General features: G+C 45.8%; 1 protein-coding gene across 1 annotated transcript; it reads right to left on the reverse strand.

Annotated features, from left to right (window-relative positions):
- Positions 1–3409: 3409 nt before the first annotated feature.
- On the reverse strand, positions 3410–5539 carry CCNO (cyclin O). The gene is made up of 3 exons (XM_065875396.1): positions 5165–5539; positions 4342–4527; positions 3410–3895 (listed from the first exon to the last, which is right to left on the reverse strand). Exons 1-3 carry the CDS (start codon positions 5537–5539, stop codon positions 3410–3412), a joined length of 1047 nt encoding a protein of 348 aa, XP_065731468.1.
- Between the last annotated feature and the right edge of the window lie 12337 nt (positions 5540–17876).

The following is a 17876-nucleotide window of genomic DNA, read 5'->3' on the forward strand; positions in this document are numbered from 1 at the left end:
TGGGTGAGGGGTCTCTTTCAGGACCACTCTTATATCCATACAGTTTGAACAATCATCTGAAATTGAAATCTTTGTGACCCCCCCTATTGGGCACCTTAACTTGGTGCCTTACACCTCATAGGAGTAGTGAAAGATCCTCTTTAATTTGCACTTATTATCTGGATTAATAAACAAGATCCCCCTAACAGTGATGGAAAGCAATCCAGTGATATAGTTAGAATAGACTTAGAGACTCTGAGGCATCTATAGATGCAGGAACCAGTGAGGTCAGCCAGCTAGAGTTGGTGTGGTGTCGCTGATGGTGAGGAAGAAGCTCTGGCTTTAGGGTCGGAACCCAGGCTCCACCAGATAACTGAACCCCAGTTCTTTTGGAAAAACATAACACTAACTTCAGAGGAGTTGCTGTGAGATGAGATTGTTTTTGTAATGCGACTGGTGCTTGGTGTGGATAAATTAATGTTGCTGTTTTGAAGTGCCTTTTCAGCTGCACCTGCAGCCTCCCACAGCCTCTTGCTGGCTTTGTCTCTTACTTCCTCTGGTTCCTGAGTAGCCTTAGCCACTAGTCAGTCCATTCCCCACCCCTATCCTTAATGGCTTCCCAGTCTGCAAAAGGAGTGGGGAAGCTCTTAGCTGAGTTTTGGGGAGATCTCTACACATGGCAAGATCCAAAACAGGCCCATTTTCCATCAATGAGTTCCACACTGGAGTAGAAAAATATGGGCATTGTGCATAAAAATGTACAGTAGATTGTCTGTGGCAACAGGAGCTGGAATAGCATGATTACATGATTCCTGGTCTGGATGATTCTGGAACCAAATCCCCCATATCAATCTTAGCTGAGTAAATGCTGGTGAAGACAACTCCCCCCAAAATCACTTTTGCAGAGGTACCCCATCCCCTAATAGCCAGGCTGAGAGCTCCAGATATTTTGGCACTTGGAACAGGTGATATGATTTTCCTCCTCCTTTTCACCATCACAGACCAGCTTTTCCTCAAACAGCTCGGGGATCACCACTTCCCCCTCCTTGAGCCAAGGAGGAGAAAGTTCCTGGAGAGCTTAGCATATCAACATATCAGGAGAGAAGCGTTCGTAAGGTGCTCCTGTCTCTGGAGAGTACTTGGGTGCACAAGAAGTGCAAGGAAATTTCTCTAAGTATGTTTTGAGTTTGCTTTTTATTTGTGCCATTTGTCATATATTTAGATTTATTCTAAATGCAGTAGAACATGACTGAGTTTATTCCGCCAAAACTTTATTTTTTCAACCATACAGAAAATTTGAAAAACACAGTACAATGAACAACAGTAGCATTAACATTTTCCTGTATTTGCTTTATCTCTATTTTTTCACCAAGTTTTTTTTTTTCTGTGTAACTCCTTCCCCACACCCCATCATTATGCAGGCTGCCACCAGCCTTTTTTTTTTTTTTTTTTTTTGGCTGCGTTGGGTCTTTGTTGCTGCCCACAGGCTTTTCGCTAGTTGCCACAAGCAGGGGCTATTCTTCGTTGGTGCCCGGGCTTCTCATTGGGTAGCTTCTCTCGTTGCAGAGCACGGGCTCTAGGCTAGCGGGCTGCACACGGGCTCTAGAGCGCAGGCTCAGTAGTTGTGGCGCACGGGCTTAGTTGCTCCGCGGCATGTGGGATCTTCCCGGACCAGGGCTCGAACCCATGTCCCCTGCACTGGCAGGCGGATTCTTAACCACTGCGCCACCAGGGAAGCCCCTAGGCTTCTTGAAGACTTGCTATGTGCCAGGCAGGACCTGTGCTGAGGGGTTTGTAGAGAACATCTCATTAAATCCATAACTCAACACTACCAGGTAAATGCTACTGTTACTCTCATGTTTATAGGAAAGACTTAAGCATAGATATGTGACTTGCTTAAGGTCACACAGCAAATTGACTCCGGAGTCCAAGTGTTTAAGCACTACTTTATACTACCTCATAGCAATCTCATTTAAGCTTCATAATAGCCCCACTATCAGTTAGCGATTGGGCTCAGAGACGTTGCTGGAGGTTACAGATTCAGGGTCTACAGCAGATTCACAACAGTGAGAATGAAGATGATGGGACAGCTGTGGAGTCACAGAACTCCAGCAAGCCTCTGTCGCATTTCTTGACTCACTTTCCCCATCTGTAAAATGACTCCTGTGACATGACTAGAGGCAAGGACTGTACTGGCTCTCCAAATATGTTCTCCATAGTCCCTATTAAATGGAGGGCACTGAACAGATCACTTGTCCCACACCTACCTTGGGAAGAGGTGTTTTTTTTTTTTTAGCATTTCCGGAAACCTGTAAGTGGAGGAAATTGAGCATGTGGCAAAGGTGGAACTCTGGACTCAGATCACCTGCCTTCAAATCCTGGCTGCTCCACTAGTGTTTAACCTCTCTGCGGCCCAGTGTCCTTCTCTGAAAAATGGGATAATAGACGCTGCCTTAGAACTGCCGAAGGATTGAAATAATGAATGCTGAACAGTGTGCCTGGTACATGTAAGCACTCAATGATAGCCATGATTACTATTGCACCATTGTTACCATGGGCTCACACATAGTAGGTGTAAGACAAGAGAGAACTGTTCAACATGTGATTGCAGGATAAATGGACTCAATTTGCAATGGCCATAACTGCCTGCAAAGCCTTCATTTTCCCACATCTGGCAGTTGTCAGGGTAACTCTTGGTTGCTCTAGGTAGTGGGACTGCAGTCCCCAAAGCTTCTCAGCCTGGGATCTTCTGCACCAGCAGTGTGCCCCCTGGCCCCGCTAGACAACATGGACTGCTGTGGGTTCTTTTCAGCCTCACACCCCACCTCGCCCTTTGAACCTCTAGCAGTCCCCAAAGCTTCTCAGCCTGGGATCTTCTGCACCAGCAGTGTGCCCCCTGGCCCCGCTAGACAACATGGACTGCTGTGGGTTCTTTTCAGCCTCACACCCCACCTCGCCCTTTGAACCTCTAGCAGTCCTCAGCCTAACAAGGTCACCAGTTACAGGCCAACAAGTGATCCTGACTTGCCTTGTAACTGGAACCTCGGTCTACAGGAACCTCTCCAAACCTGGTGTTCCCAAACAGAGATGCCTGGGGGGAGGGAGGAACCCTCCATGGTTGCTGACCGCCTCTATTCCCGGATTGCCTTCACCTTCCCTCTTCGTGGACACTCGCATTGGTAGTATTCAGACAAACCACCACAGACAGCCTGTTTATTGGGGAAAGATTCGTCTCTTCTCTCGTGCGATGTTAGCAAAATAAATAAACAATGAAACCCCACAATCGTACACTATTTGCAACCTGCAGGATGACCTGGTGACCAAGTGGGAGGACTGAACCCTTCTCTGTGGGCCAATACTGCACTCTTTCAAAGCAATGGGAGAGGTCCAGCAGCCAGGCCAGGGGATCAAAGGAGACCAAGGGTCTACTTCATTTCAAGCTCGGGGACAGGCTGCACTTCTCGCAGATCTGGAGGGGCAGCATGTGAGTCAGGGACGTTCTGTTTATGGCCACCAGTAGCTGCAGCTTGCCCAGGCAGTCCTGCAGCGCCGCCTCGGGGTGCCCGCCCAGGCGCAAGTCCATCGGGCTAGGGAGCTGCAGCATACGGTCCGCCAGCGCCAGGCAACAGACGGCCAGCAGGGAGGGGGTGTAGCTGGTGAAAGCGTAGTCAGCCAGGCTCAGCTCCGCCACCCCGCGCGCCAGGGCTTGCGCTTCCAGGGCTTCGGACACCTCTGCCTGCCCGGCCTCCACGCGTGCGTGCGTGAAATGCTCCAGGAAGAAGCTGATGGTCGGCGCGCCCAGGCTGAAGTGCAGTTTGTGCAGCACGATGCACTCGAGGTTGCAGAGCTGCTGCCGGGAGAAGGCGCCGCAGCACAGGGCCAGGAGCTGCTTCACGAGCGGCGGGTGCACCTCCACCTGTAACACAGGGGCGCTCATCCCTCGCTGCGCAGCATCCAGGGCCGGAGGCCCACCCAGTCTCACACCCGGGAGAAAACCAGGACTTCCCCCATCCCTTCCAGCGAGATATTTGGGGCTTCGCCTCTCCATACTTCCACTGTAATCATCTGGGGTGTACTTCCAGCGCAACGCTGAAAACAGGTTTGAGAAATTTTGAATTTTTTTTTTTTCGGAGACTAGAATAGAGGGGCTAGAGAGAGCTGTTGACACGCGGCCTATTTCTTTGCGGGCTGGGTGAAAGGATTGTTCGTTTTGGAGGGAATTCTGTAGTTAAGGCTGTGGGGTATGTAAGCTTGCAAAATGAGCTCAGGGAACCCTGCACTCAGCCGTGTGCACTGAAGAGCCGCGCGGCCAGAGAGCGGCCGGGAGTCTGGCTCCCCGCCCCAGACCCCGCGTGGAAGTACCTGTTTGCAAGCGATGAGCAGGGACGTGACCCCGAGCAGCTGGAAGCAGTCTGCAGCCACAGGCGTGGTGATAAGGAAGCGGTCCAGAGTGTTCACCGTCAGGCACAGCGACTCGAAGGAGAGGCCGAACTGGCGGTGCACGGGGATTAGCCAGCTGAGCAGCTTACAGCGGGATTCCGCCGTTACCTGCCGGAGGGAGGAGGGAGGCGGGCCAGTTGAGCCTAGGGCTGAGAGCGGCTGTGGAAGGGACAGGGCACGAAGACCTAGGGAGCGTCCCCGGAGGGAGGCAGGAAACAGAAGAAAAACCTAAAGACGCTGGAAACGGAAAGAGGTGGGCCGCGCTGCTGTGGAAATAGCACAGGCAGGGCTAGGAGCCAGGCCGCCGGGATTCGTGCCTGGCACCGTGCCGAGCGCGGATACACGTTACCTCGTGTAATACTCTCAGCAATCAGTGGGGGCAGGGAGGTCACCAATTTGCAAATGAAGAAACAAGTTTAGGACTGTGAAGTATAACTTGCCGGGGTCGGTAGGAGTCTGGACTCGAACCTAGAAACTGTCTTAACTAATCTGCATTCTACCGCGTCCCTGCTAAACAGTTTGGAGACTTCGGGCAGGTCACTTAAGCCGTCCAGGCCTCGCTTTTCTCCATCTGTAAAATGAGGCTGGTGGCCCGGCCCTCCAAAGCCCCTTCCCGCTCGGACCGGGGGCAGAAGTCGGGCTGGCGAGGGCCGGGGCGCCGCGGAGGGCAGACAGATTAGAAAAGGAGAGAGCCCGGGAAAAGAAGAGGAGCGGCGGTGGAGAGCTGGGTCTACCAGCGCCTCACTTGTGGCTGCCGCGCCAATGACTCCCGCGGGTGGTAGTGTCTTTCCCGCGCCTTGCGGAAGGCGTAGCAGCTCTGACCGTAGTCGCGGAAGGTCTGTAGATCAAGCTGCACCAGCTGCTGGGCAGGACCGGGTAGGGGGCTGCAGCCTCGCGCCGCGGGGCTGTCTGCACCATCCGAGCCGGAGCTGGGGGACTCGAACAGGTCGCAGACGCCAGAGTCTCCGGGTAGCGGGCACGGGTTCAGCGGCTGCAGCGGCTGCTTCCTCCGGAGGCGTGGGCGCCTGCTCTTCTTCACCGGGGCACGGAGGTTCTGGTCGTCCCGCCTCCCAGCCCGGGCGGCGGGACTCACAGGGCTGGTGGAGCAGGGGGTCACCATGATAAAGCCGGGTGGCCGTTCTACGACTCCCCGGCTGCGGTGGGGGTGGGCACGCGTGCGCGAGAGTGCGGAAGAGGCCAGGCCTGACCCGCGGCGAGCCCATAAGTACTCTGCCTGCAGGTTCCCTCAGCCACACCCCCGGCTTCTCACTGGCTGAGCCCAGAGCGGCACGAGAACCGCGCTTTCCCGGCTAAAGACCCGCTCCCGAGCGCGCTGCTGGCACACTCAGCCGCCGGGGTCTGCAAAGGGGAGGAGGAGCTACAGCGCGCAGGGCGCACTCGCGTTGAGCGGCCCGCTCCGTGTGCATCCCTTGTTACCCGGGCAACTGAGCTCGGGTTGCAGCAGGAGCTGAGCGCGCGCGGCGTGGGGTAGCGGTGGGGTGGGGCGGCAGCTAGGCCAGGTGGACGCCGTATCCAGATGAGGGGATCTAACCGCGCCCGGGAAAGAGATTCCCCTGAGGGACATCTCCTCGTCCTTGGCCAGATGGTTTTGACAACTGCGAGAACCTTCTATGCCGGCTGTAACCAGGTCGGTAATTTTGTAAAGGTCCGCTTCCGAGCTCCAAACGAAGGCTCCAGCTAGAATTCTGTCAGCACAGACGTTTTCTTCAGTGACCCATACAAACAATAATTATAATTCAGTTGCGTTTGTGATTTTCGTTTTAGGCAGGACCTGAGGAGCCAGTATCCTTCCTTCCGCCGGGCTGGGGAGCACAGCCTCCTTAGGTTCCTCGATGCTGCTGCATATCTAGGGGCCAGTCCAGCCAGCCAGCCGGTATTCGTGCTCCAAACAGAAGGCTGCCCGAGGAACCTCCAACAGCAGGTCTGCAGTCATGTGATATTTTCTCCGCACTTTCCCCCCAAACCAAGTAAGCTGCAGCCGTTTAAGAACTTACCATTGTTGGAGGGTTGCATTTCTAGCTTTATTAAATTGCTCACCGCCTGCTATGTTCTAGGTCATTAGCTTCTGACCCCCTGCTCCGCGCGGCGCAATCTTTCTTGGTTATTCCCTGCTTCCTGTTTCCGCTGCTTCAAAGTGGAAGTTTCCTTTGAGGAAGCTTCCTTCAGAAGCCTACGGAAGTAGAGCTGGAGCGGGGGAGGTGAGAGAGACTGGACTAGACGTGGCAGCTTCCTGTTCTAGTAGAAGCGGCAGTCCTTCTCCGGCCTGAGTGAATCTCCCTCGGGCTCAGACCCTTTAGGAGAAGGGGCACAAGTAGCATCTAGTCAGCCTTACAGGCATCTCCCAGTGGCAGAAAGCCCACATACCCTCCGGCTGATGAATTTTGCAGAGGTGCTCGAAGAGGTGAGTTACTAGGTGCTGTTTGGCGAGCGGGTTCAGCCATTTTTCATTCCAGAAGAAAGTTGACAAATATATGTAATCAAAATGTAAATCTTTGTCCCCAGAAATTTAGCGGAGTGTGGGGTGGTGTCTTCTAGAGATTCAGGTAAAAGAGAAGGGACAGATTTCAGGTTCCAGTCAGTGTTCCTCCTATTTTCCTGTAATTCTGAGCAAGGTCTTTAGTCTTCAGACCTAAATAATGTCATTTATAACATGAGAGATTAGCTAAGACTTACCTGTATTTCAAAATACAGATGCCAGGCCTCCCTGTCTCTTCTCAGGCAATTGTTGGGGAACTTTTGTAGGAGGAGCAATTAAATCTGTGGAGCGGAGTCAGGTATCAGACTTCTTTGAGAGGGTGTCTAGGTGAGGAGGAAGGACCTAAGAATTATGATTCTTTAAATTGGTCCAGATGGCCATGTGGTATGGTGGGAGGAGTGCACAGTCAGCTCCTCAGGTTAAAATGGTCGCTCTCTTTGATTGGTCATCTTGGGCAAGCTGCTTACCTTCTCTGAGCCTCTGTTTCCTCACCTGTTAGTTGTGGATATTAATACTTGCCTTAAGAGTCAAGTGAAATAGGTATGAAAACTCAGAGTCCTTTTTTGACTACAAAGTAGTGGGGTCATCTTAAAACTGGCATTGGGGAATCGATATTATCACACGAGATATTCTGAAAAGCAGTACCATCATTTTACCCACCTGTGGACAAGAGGCTAGCGGTACCTTGTTGAAAAGGCTTTGTCCTCCCAGAGAGTTTGCCTGCCGTTAGAGTTAACTCGTAATAGGGGGTGCCTGAGCTTTGGCCTGATGGCTCTATTCCTCGGTACTTGTGGAATGCCTGCCGTGCCAGGTCTAAAACAGTTAGCATGGCTGCCTGGGCCCTGCCCTTGCACAGCTATCACTGTAGTGGGGGAAACAAAACCACTTGTCGTACTTTTTAAATTACTGAAGTGTAGTAAGGGTTATGATGGAGGATCTCCCGGGTGTGGGGTTGACAGATGAAATACAGGACTCCAGTTAAATTCAAAAGTCAGATAAATAAGTGTTTAGTATCTCAAATATTGCATAGTACCTATTTTTACTAAAAATTCATTCATTGTTTATCTGAAATCCCAATATTGCATGGGGCATACTTATGCTAGAAGAGTATTTATTGTTTATCTGACGTTCATATTTAACTGGACCTCCTAACCTCTGGCAGTCCTACCTGGCGCTGTGGAAGCCCATATTAGAAACAACTGGCCTGGACTGGAAAGGCTTCCCAAAGCAAGTGGTGGTTAAGCAAAGATAGAAGGATGGGGGTGGAAAGAAGATAAGAGGGAGATTTGGCCGCAAGTATTTAAAATAGAGAAACAGGATGTGGGAAGGTCTGGAAGCATGATTCCTGGGACATTCTAGGGCCTATCTGATGCAGAATGGCTGGAACACAGAGTTGGGGGGAAAGGAGGAGAAGAAACAAGGGAGATAAGAGATAGTAGCTAATATATAAAACTTCTTATGTGCCAGGGATTGTGTTGTGCTTTTTATATGTATGTATTATACTCACTTTATCTTCACAACTCTATGAGATGGATTCTATTATTATCCCCATTTTACAGAGAAGAAAAACTGAGGCATAGACAGGAAAAGTAATTTACCCAAGGTCATGCAGCTGGTAAATGGCAGAACTGGATTCAAATGGAGACAGCCTAGCTCTTTGCTCCATAATCACCATGCTCTACTCCTTCAATAGCAAGATCGTGCAGTTCCTTGTAGGCTACATTAAAGGTTTAGACTTTACCTGAAGCGACTGAAGATGCTTGACCAAGGGAGAAACACGATCTGTCTTTTGTTTTAAAAAAATTACTCTGATACGTGGAAAATGGATTGGAGGAAAAGAAACTGGAGGCCTTTATGTACAGTATTTGTGGTTCAAGCTAAGGGCATTTTATTTTCCCTATGAAGGGTCTTTAAAATTAATTTCTGTTTTTTAATCTTTCTGGGACCAGGGCCCAATGCACCTTAAAGGCACTAGGCAAACCTAAAATACTTTAAAAATGTAAAACCTAATTAAACCCAGGCTGCTGTGATGAAAGCTGCTTAGCCACGATTTGACACTGCTTATTTTCAGGTGTTGTTTATGAAATCTGCAAGTGAGTATTAATATAATGGAACCAACGTTGTCTTTTTTTTTTTTTTTTTTTCCAGTTTAGCACTTTAGCTTCTGTCAAAGCCCCTACCCTCATGCTGCCCCATGTCTAGGATTGGGGGACTGAAGTAGGAAGATCGCATTTCCTCACAGTACCTTGTTTCAGCAAACAAAGCAAGTGGGCTGCTACTTAGATATGGACAACTTTGTTGGTACCTCACATGATCTTTAAACTCGGTTTTGATGTCACTAAAAATACTTGCTTAAGACTCTATTTTCTATTAATGTATTTAAGTGCCCAAATTGAGAAGTATTTAAGGTACTTGAAATCAGACAAGTTTTGCTGGTATTTGGTAAACAAAGGGCAGGAATTTTCAGCACATTTTAAAAAGCCAGACATTTTACTTACACGTCTAAATGCCCACAGGCATCCACACCTGGGGAAAAGGCCATCCCTTTGTTACCTGCCTTCCTGGTGCTTTGCCAATTACCAGTTCATTAAGGGTTCAGTACACATGCTCAAGTGCATTGCTTCTCCCTTAGTGCATACGTGTACTTTTTCTCCCAGCTCACATCCACCTGTGGCAATCTGCCTGGCACAGGTGGTAGCATGTAATGGTTAAGAGCTTTGGCTCTGGAGTCAAACTCCTTGGGTTTTAAGCCTGGGTATGCAGTGCACAAGCTCTGTAAACATGGGCAAGTTACTCAACCTTTTTATTCCTCAGTTTCCCCAGCTGTTAAACAAAATAATAAGGTAGTAAGAGTATCCCATAAAATTGTTGTGTGGATTAGATAAAGCATATAATGTGCCTGCATAGTACTCAATATGAGTTATGTGCTGCTATAATTATTGAGTTTTTCCAGCTGAGGTATGTGGGTTATTTTGCCATCCAGGGTGGCTAAGGAAAATAATACCTGTCATCCAGTTTTTTGATATGTATAACATATGTATTACATATATATAATATCTCATATGTACCTGACTTATACGGTGATAAGTGTTTATAGCTGTAAGGAGCAAGGAGGCTGCTATTCATATTACAGTTCCACTGGACTTCATTTGAGATCTGAGGTGGGTCTTTGGAGTGTTGAACTAAAGATATAGCCCTCCAAATAAGCATTACCTGGGCTAGCATTTAAGAAATTTTACTTCTGTAAAGTGTATGCCTTTTTGCCACATTCAGATGCTGAATTCCAGCTATGAGAAGGAAGATGTAATATTGGGTTGGGAGGTCTCCAGCAGCAGCCTGTCCTTCCAGGGCCTGGATCAGAAAAACTAAAAGAGTAGTAAGCACAGTAGCATAATTATGCTTGAGGCCAACCCAGGCCCCAGCTCTCTTGAAATCTAGGAGACTAAGTGACTTGCTTCAGTGAGCCTTCAAAGCACTTCCTCAAACTGTGGTTGTAGTCTGATACTCACTCTGTTTTCCTTTTAGACGGTGGGGTTGCCCATGTAGACTCAGGGGTATCAGGAGGGAACAGCCCTTCTAGCACTGTGGATATAACATTTAGGGTGTTGACATTTACTTATGAAACAGTCAAGATGTTGTTTTTACTATCAGACTTGTTTTAGGAATGTATTATATAGCTTTATTGAGCTACTACCAGTGTATAGAGAGCAGTCTTACCTGAAGACTGAGGTCATTCCTGGTGTTGTTTGCTTGGAGAAAAGGTGTGCCTTCCCCAAAAGAAACCACAATAAGGGGGAAATTTTTGGTAATCTGCGAGAAGGAAATGTTTCTCTCTTGTGCTTGTCCCCCCAGGTAGTGAGGTATCTAAGGAGATTTGCTCATGATGGTAGATGGTAAAGTGGCATGCCTCAGATTTTGTGATATTCTCAGAATGGGTAATTATGACACAAAACCAAGAGACTATAAAAGAAAAGATTGATAAATTTGATTATGTAAAAGTAAAAAAAATGTTTTTACAGGGAAAGATATATTTTCAGTCAAAACTGGAAAAATACTTGTAACTTATGTCACAGACTTGAGCCTAATTTTCTTTTTTTCATGTTTTATCTGTGTTAGCTGTTTCTTTCCTTTTTTCTTAAGCCCAATTTTCTTAAAATCTAAAGAACTTCTATAAAATCAGTAAGAAAGAGTGGCACTCTAATAGAAAAATGAGAAAATGTTTGAATAGATAGTCCACAGGAAAATGTGTCTCATATGAAAAGATGCTCAAATTCACTCATAATAAGAAAAAATGCAAATTAAAACTATCATGAGATATTATTTTGCACTTAATCTGATTGATGAAAGTCCAAACCTTTGATAAGAGGATATAGGGAAATAGGGCCTCAATATATTGTTGGTGAGAGTGTAAATTGGTACAACCATTTTGGAAGACCATTTGGCAAGATCTGTAAACATTTATAAAAGGATACTTATTGCAGTATCCTTGTTAAAAGCAAAATATTAATTGTCTTCAATAAAGGACATCTAAAAAACAGAATATTGTGTAGCCATTAAAAAGAATGACGATGAAGCAACATGGATGCAACTAGAGATTATCATACTAAGTGAAGTAAGTCAGAAAAAGAAAGATAAATACCATATGATATCACTTATATGTGGAATCTAAAATATGACCCAAATGAACCTATCTATGAAACAGAAACAGAATCACAGACATAGAGAACAGACTGGTGGTTGCCAAGGGGGAGGGTATTGGGGGAGGGATGGAGAATGGGAGGTTGGGGTTAGCATATATAAGCTTTTATATATAGAATGGCTAAACAACAAGGTCCTACTGTATAGCACAGAGAACTATGTTCAGTATCCTATGATAAACCATCATGGAAAAGAATTTTTTAAAAGAATATATATATATGTATAACTGAATCACTTTGCTGTACAGCAGGAATTAACACAACATTGTAAATCAACTATACTTCAATTTAAAAGAAAGAATGAGGAAGATGTTTATGGACTGATATAGAAGATTTTCAAAATAGAGTGTTAAATAAAACAAGGAGAGGGAGAGGGACTCTTTATACCTTTATCTAACATCTGAATTTTGAACTATGCATATGTGTTATCTGTTTTTAAATGCCATTTTTCATATGCAGATGAGCTGAAAGTTAGAAAGCAGGACCCCTAGGAGAGGCCTGAAAAGTGGCAATAGCTCTCATGTGGACATTAGAAAAGAGTGGGTAGAATAAAACAGGGCCTGTGTACTCTGGGAGCAAAGTTGTATTGCTTCATATGTGAGACTTTTGTTTTGGAACTTGGTTTATATCAGGGAACAGAACTGACAAACATCCCTGCCTATATAGGGTGGTGGTACAGGGAGAAACAAGCCATATAGGGACTGGGGCATTGAGAGTGCTGGCACGCAGGTTGCAGGATTAAATAAGTTGGTCAGATAAAGCTCACTGGGAAGTTTTGAGCAGAGACCTCTAGGAAGTGGGAGAGTTGGCCAGGTGGGCATCTGGAGGAAAAGCATCCTAGCCAGATAAAATAGCCAGTACAAAGGCCCTGAGGCACGAGCAAACCTAGCGTGAGGAGGAACAGTGAGGAGCCCAGTGTAAGGAGTTGGATGAGGGGATTAGCAGGTGAGGTAAAAAAGGTAATAGAGGCACATCTTGTAGGACCCTGTTATTGCCAGCATTCACTGAGTTATTATGCTTTGATAGGCTGCACTTTTATTTGTTGTAGCATTTAATCATCACCTGAACCATATGAGCTACATACGGTTATTGTCCCCATTTTACAGATGAGAGACTCTTTAGAGAGGTTAAGGAGCTTGCTTGAAGATTCACAGCTAGTAAGTGGAATACCAGGCCTTAAACCTGAGTCTGTGATTCTAGTCTGGACCTTTATCCTAATGCTGTTCTGTGTTTATTAAGTGCTAAGGGAGAACTAAGGGAAGGCTTTGAGTGCACCCTTGGGCCACTGCGTTGAAGGAGGACAAAGCTGAGGGCATAGAGCCCCCAGAAGAAGGAGGAGCCCACATGGTTAGAGCTAGTTGCACTTTCTCATGATAAACCTTGGAGGCTCTGCAGTCTGGTTCAGCAGGCCAGCCAGAATTGTCTTGCCCAAGTATGTGCCTAGAGGTTCAAGCTGAGCTAGAATTGAGAGCTTGGGAAAGGAAGCAAGGCTTTGAGGCCAAAGGAAGTGTGAAGCCATTTGGAGTGTGATGAGCACAGACTGTGTCTAATTTCTGTGACTCAGCCACCTCTTAGGAGGTGATCGTGTAACGAAGTGACAGTTCACTTAGCTTCTCAGAGAAAGCACGGGTACTGAAAAGATGAGTTTAAATTGTCTGGAGAGGGAATTCCCTGACAGTCCAGTAGTTAGGACTCCTTGCTTTCACTGCCCAAGGCCTGGGTTCAACCCCTCATCAGGTAACTAAGATACTGCAAGCCATGGCGTGGCCAATAATTAATAAATAAATAAATACATAAGTTAATTGTCTGGAGAGTGTAAGTTCTGCTATCTAGTGGCCTTGCTAGGAGTAGGAGGTCTCAGAAAGCAGGCTGACCTGAGGAGTGAGGGAAGTTGGCGCCTTTGTTCTTTAGCCGAGACTTATTGCCTGTTAAAAAGTGCAGCTTTCTTCCCACCTTCCATTCCTGGTGCAAACAGTGTTTCACATGAAGCAGCAGATCAAAGACAATCACTAAAGGAAGGTTTTACTTTTTTATTTTATTTTTTAAAATATTTATTTATTTATTTGGCTCTACCGGGTCTTAGTTGCAGCATGTGGGATCTTTGTTGTGGCATGTGGGATCTTTATTTGCAGCATGTGAGATCTTTAGTTGTGGCATGTGGGATCTAATTCCCTGACCAGGGATCAAACCCCAGCCCCCTGCATTGGGAGTGTGGAGTCTTAGCCACTGGACCACCAGGGAAGTCCCTAAAGGAAGCTTTTTTTTTTTTTTTTTTTTTTTTTTTGCGGTGCGCGAGCCTCTCACTGTTGTGGCCTCTCCCGTTGCAGAGCACAGGCTCCGGACACGCAGGCTCAGCGGCCATGGCTCATGGGCCTAGCCGCTCCGTGGCATGTGGGATCTTCCCGGTGGGGCACGAACCCGTGTCCCATGCATCGGCAGGCGGACTCTTAATGACTGCGCCACCAGGGAAGCCCCCTAAAGGAAGCTTTTAAAGAGTTGTCTTGTTACTTGAATATAACTGTACCTGAACACTGTAGTTGTCTGTCTCTGCTCCTCCACAATCATTATTTAATGAATACCTACTAAGTGCTGGGCATTGCTCTAGATCTGCAGCAGTGGTAAGACACACAAGGTCATATAGAGGGAGGAGAGGGGAGGTTGAAAGTAAAACAATAAAATATAAGCGATACCAGGCCCGTGGTAAGTTCTCTGCAGAGATTTTAAAGCGTGCTGGCCTAGAGTGTGAATGGGTGGCCACTTTAAACTGGATGGTCAGGAATGCCTCTTTGAAGAGAGTTCTCACTTCATGTGTTGCTAAAGTCAGGATATCAGTCTTTTTCTTTTAATGTTGTGCAAATCCAGTCCCTAAATGAGGTTTCTCATAATGTTGCTTAAATTGCTATGACATTGTTTGGCAGCAGTGTTTTCTTGGGGAGGGGTGGAGGTCCTACAAATGTTTAGATAATGATATTTAAATCCTCCTAGAGTAGTTATGTTGAGGTGAACTGCAAAGGAGTGAGAGTGTGAAGTAGACTTACTGTATACAATGGATTTTTCCCGACCAAGTGCAAGATAAAGCTAGTACATCTCTGTGTTTATTATTATTGTTATTTTAAATGATGAAGGTCTAGCTTGCAGAAGGCTCTTCTTCTGCCAGGTGGGGCATCCTACGTTACCATAACGTCAGGCTTCTCTCTTACATAGGGGCAGATCTATCATATCTTTTCTTTCTCTACCACATAGAAAACAAAGAAGGCAGCAATTAGTATCTTCAGTCCATGGTAAAACAACCCCCTGTCCCAAACATAAAGCAAAGCTGGTCCTATTGAAAAATAACAAGGGGGAAGGCTGAAGGGCACAATATGTAATGTGCTTACTTAGATGTCAAATCACAGGGTGCAGATCAAAACAGAGCAGCTGGTGAGGGACGCCTAGTCATATATTTCTTAGAATTTATGAGAAAAGGCACCAAGGGCCTGCAGTTAACAAAGGCACTCAGCATGGAGCAGGTTAGGCTGCCCTATTGGGAGGCACCAGCCAGTCTCTGAGTGTGCTCAACTATGCGGATTTGAAATGAATGGACGGAGTGGTTGGATTTTCTCTCCATGTGGCAAGTCTGGGTGTTAAAGTTATATCCTTCAGGAACAATATTTCCTAGTACTTTTGGAGAGACTGACAAATTTTCATTTTTCTTCAGCATTATAACCTGCATTTCTGTATGTTGATTATGTCTGATCTGTCTGCATCGGCTTGGAGGTATACGTGTGTGAACCATTTGTGGAGAATCTGTTTTTTGTTCTAGACATTGTGCTCTCCTGTATTTTATGTTGTACCATCAATTTGAAATTCAAAGACCAATTGGAGCTTGTCTTTTTGGTGATATTCACAATACAAGTTTAACATAGAAATATGGAAACTGTAAGTAACCAAAGTAACATGTTTAGAGAATGCACCTGACTTATTTTGGAGATGTACAATCACTCTAAAATATCTAGGCATTCCAGGAAGAGCAGTGACAGTAGCATGCACCCCTTCCTCCAATATGGCAATTAGATACTCACTGGAATACTTTTCAGTTCATCTACCAGTGTTCATTCAGTGTCTGCACTCAGCCTGGCCTCGTGCTTTTTCATTAATAACATTTGTTGTATACTCCTGACAAGAAAAATAATGTCTGTTTATTGCAATAAAATTAGAAAAATCTCATAATGAGTAGAGAATTTAACAGTTACAGTTTTATAACAGAAAACACTGACATTTCAGTATGTATCTTTCAGTTACCTGTGTGTATATATCCAAACACATACATGTAATACATACATATATATGTTTTTGTATATACTTTCTATTAACAAAATTAAGCTCTTCATATATATAGTTTGGTATCCTAGTGTATTCGTTGCCCTAACAACTAAATCTAATCTTAATGGCTTAACAGAACGAAGGTTAGTTTCTTGTTTTTAGCACAGTCCTTGCAGGTCAGGCAGCTCTCCTGGTCAGCTTTCCTCTAACAGCGAGTTGGAGATAGATTGATCAGAGCTGCTTCTGGTTTGCAGATCACCATCTCTGGAGCTCTATGCTTCCAGCCCTGTGTTTAGGAGAGTGAGCTTGGCAAATTTGCAGTGGTTCTTTACTGCCTAAGACTAGAATGTGATTCATCAGTTTTGCTCACATTTCCATTGATGAGAAATCCAATCACATGATCCCTGCATAACCCAAGGGAGGCTGGGCTGTAGTCTCCCCGTAAGCTCAGCAAGAGGAAAGATATCTATCACACTGTCAATATGTGATATGACGTATCATAATATGATATGCCAACATATCACACTGTTTCTGTCCCATCTGCTTTATCTCACTTAACATTGTATTATGGCATTTTCCCCAAATCATTAAATATTAATCAAGATCATGATTTTTAATAGCCTCAGAGTTTCCCATCAAATGCATATGCCATTCTTTACTTAGTTAAAGTATTCCAGGAAGTTTTGTGTATAGTGACATACAACCCTCACTCCAAAGTGATTTCCTGAAGCCAACTAATCTAAGGTTTTGGACATTTAGTTTTTTGGCATTTATTTAGAAATGTTAGAGTACTAATGTTAAAGATGCAAAGGAAAAATTTCTCTCTACATTAGCACAAACTTTTATGGCCCAAAACCGTAAACAGAAGGGCAAAGCTATCTCCTAATATCCTCAAATGCCCCATCTTTTCTATAAATAGAGTGTTTCCCTGCACTCTCCCATTTCTCCCTACTATTGTCTCTCTTCATTCACACCCTTTTATTTTCTTCTTTCCTAGGCAGATTACCGCCCCACCGCCCCCCCCACCCCCCGCCACCAAAACCAACTAATCTTAAGTTTACACCGCTCAGTTTTTCGCCTTTTGCGCTATATTTCAGCTCCCTCCTCAACTCCTCTCAATACTCTCCCTCCTCCAGAGGTGCTGGGCTTGCCAGCCAGTGTTACCACTCCCTTCGGCCTTTGTCCATAGGCAGTGGTCCCCAACCTTTTTGGCGCCCGGTTTTTGGACAGGTTTTGTGGAAGACAAGTTTTCCAGCACAGGGTTGGGGGGTGAGGTGTGGGGGCGGGGAATGGCTCAGGCGGTAATGCCAGCGATGGAGCAGCAGATGAAGTTTTACTAGCTTGCCCGCCTCCTGCTCTGCGGCCCAGGGTTGGGGACCCCTGTCCACAGGGACTTAGGATGAATAGAGATAATGTTCAACCAGCTGAGAAAGAGAAGGGGCTTGTGTAACCAAGCAGCATAGGACTTGCTTATTAATAGCTCTCAGCAGACTGTGGTTTGAGGTAAATTAATAATTCTGTTTTACAACTAAATGTGAAGTGTGTGTGTGTGTGTGTGTGTCTCCACCAGTCTCTAAATTCTGTCTTCTACATAGAAATGAAGTAGGTAATAAAAATAGCCCCACTGTGACCTTTTGGAAGGGTATATAGGTCATTTGTTTTAGAATACTTTATCTCAAAATGACTGTAAGCCAAAATCAATATAGCTTTTGGATTTATCAAAATGGCTTAGTAAAAGGTGTCAACTGAAAAAAATGCACGAGCCAAAAGGTGAGAATTATGTTTCATTCAGGGACGTTAAAGAGGACTGAAGCCCAAAAACAGCCTCTCAGGTAGCTCCGAGGAACAGTTCCAAAGAGGTACAGGAAGAGCCAGGATATATATACATAGGAGTTTTTGCTTCAAAGGAAAACATGTAGTCTAACATCAAAAGATGACTGCTAATCACAAAAAAACAGACT

This window comes from Phocoena phocoena, chromosome 3 (assembly GCF_963924675.1).
Source record: "Phocoena phocoena chromosome 3, mPhoPho1.1, whole genome shotgun sequence".
NCBI lineage: Eukaryota > Metazoa > Chordata > Mammalia > Artiodactyla > Phocoenidae > Phocoena > Phocoena phocoena.

Bases quoted from the DNA above. Each gene is read 5' to 3' on its own strand.
- CCNO (XM_065875396.1), bottom strand. From the start codon at position 5,539: ATGGTGACCCCCTGCTCCACCAGCCCTGTGAGTCCCGCCGCCCGGGCT. The intron at 4,528-5,164 runs GTGAGGCGCTGG...TCCCTCCGGCAG, and splicing joins CATTGGCGCGGCAGCCACAA to GTAACGGCGGAATCCCGCTG. The intron at 3,896-4,341 runs GTACTTCCACGC...CCTGTGTTACAG, and splicing joins TGCTCATCGCTTGCAAACAG to GTGGAGGTGCACCCGCCGCT.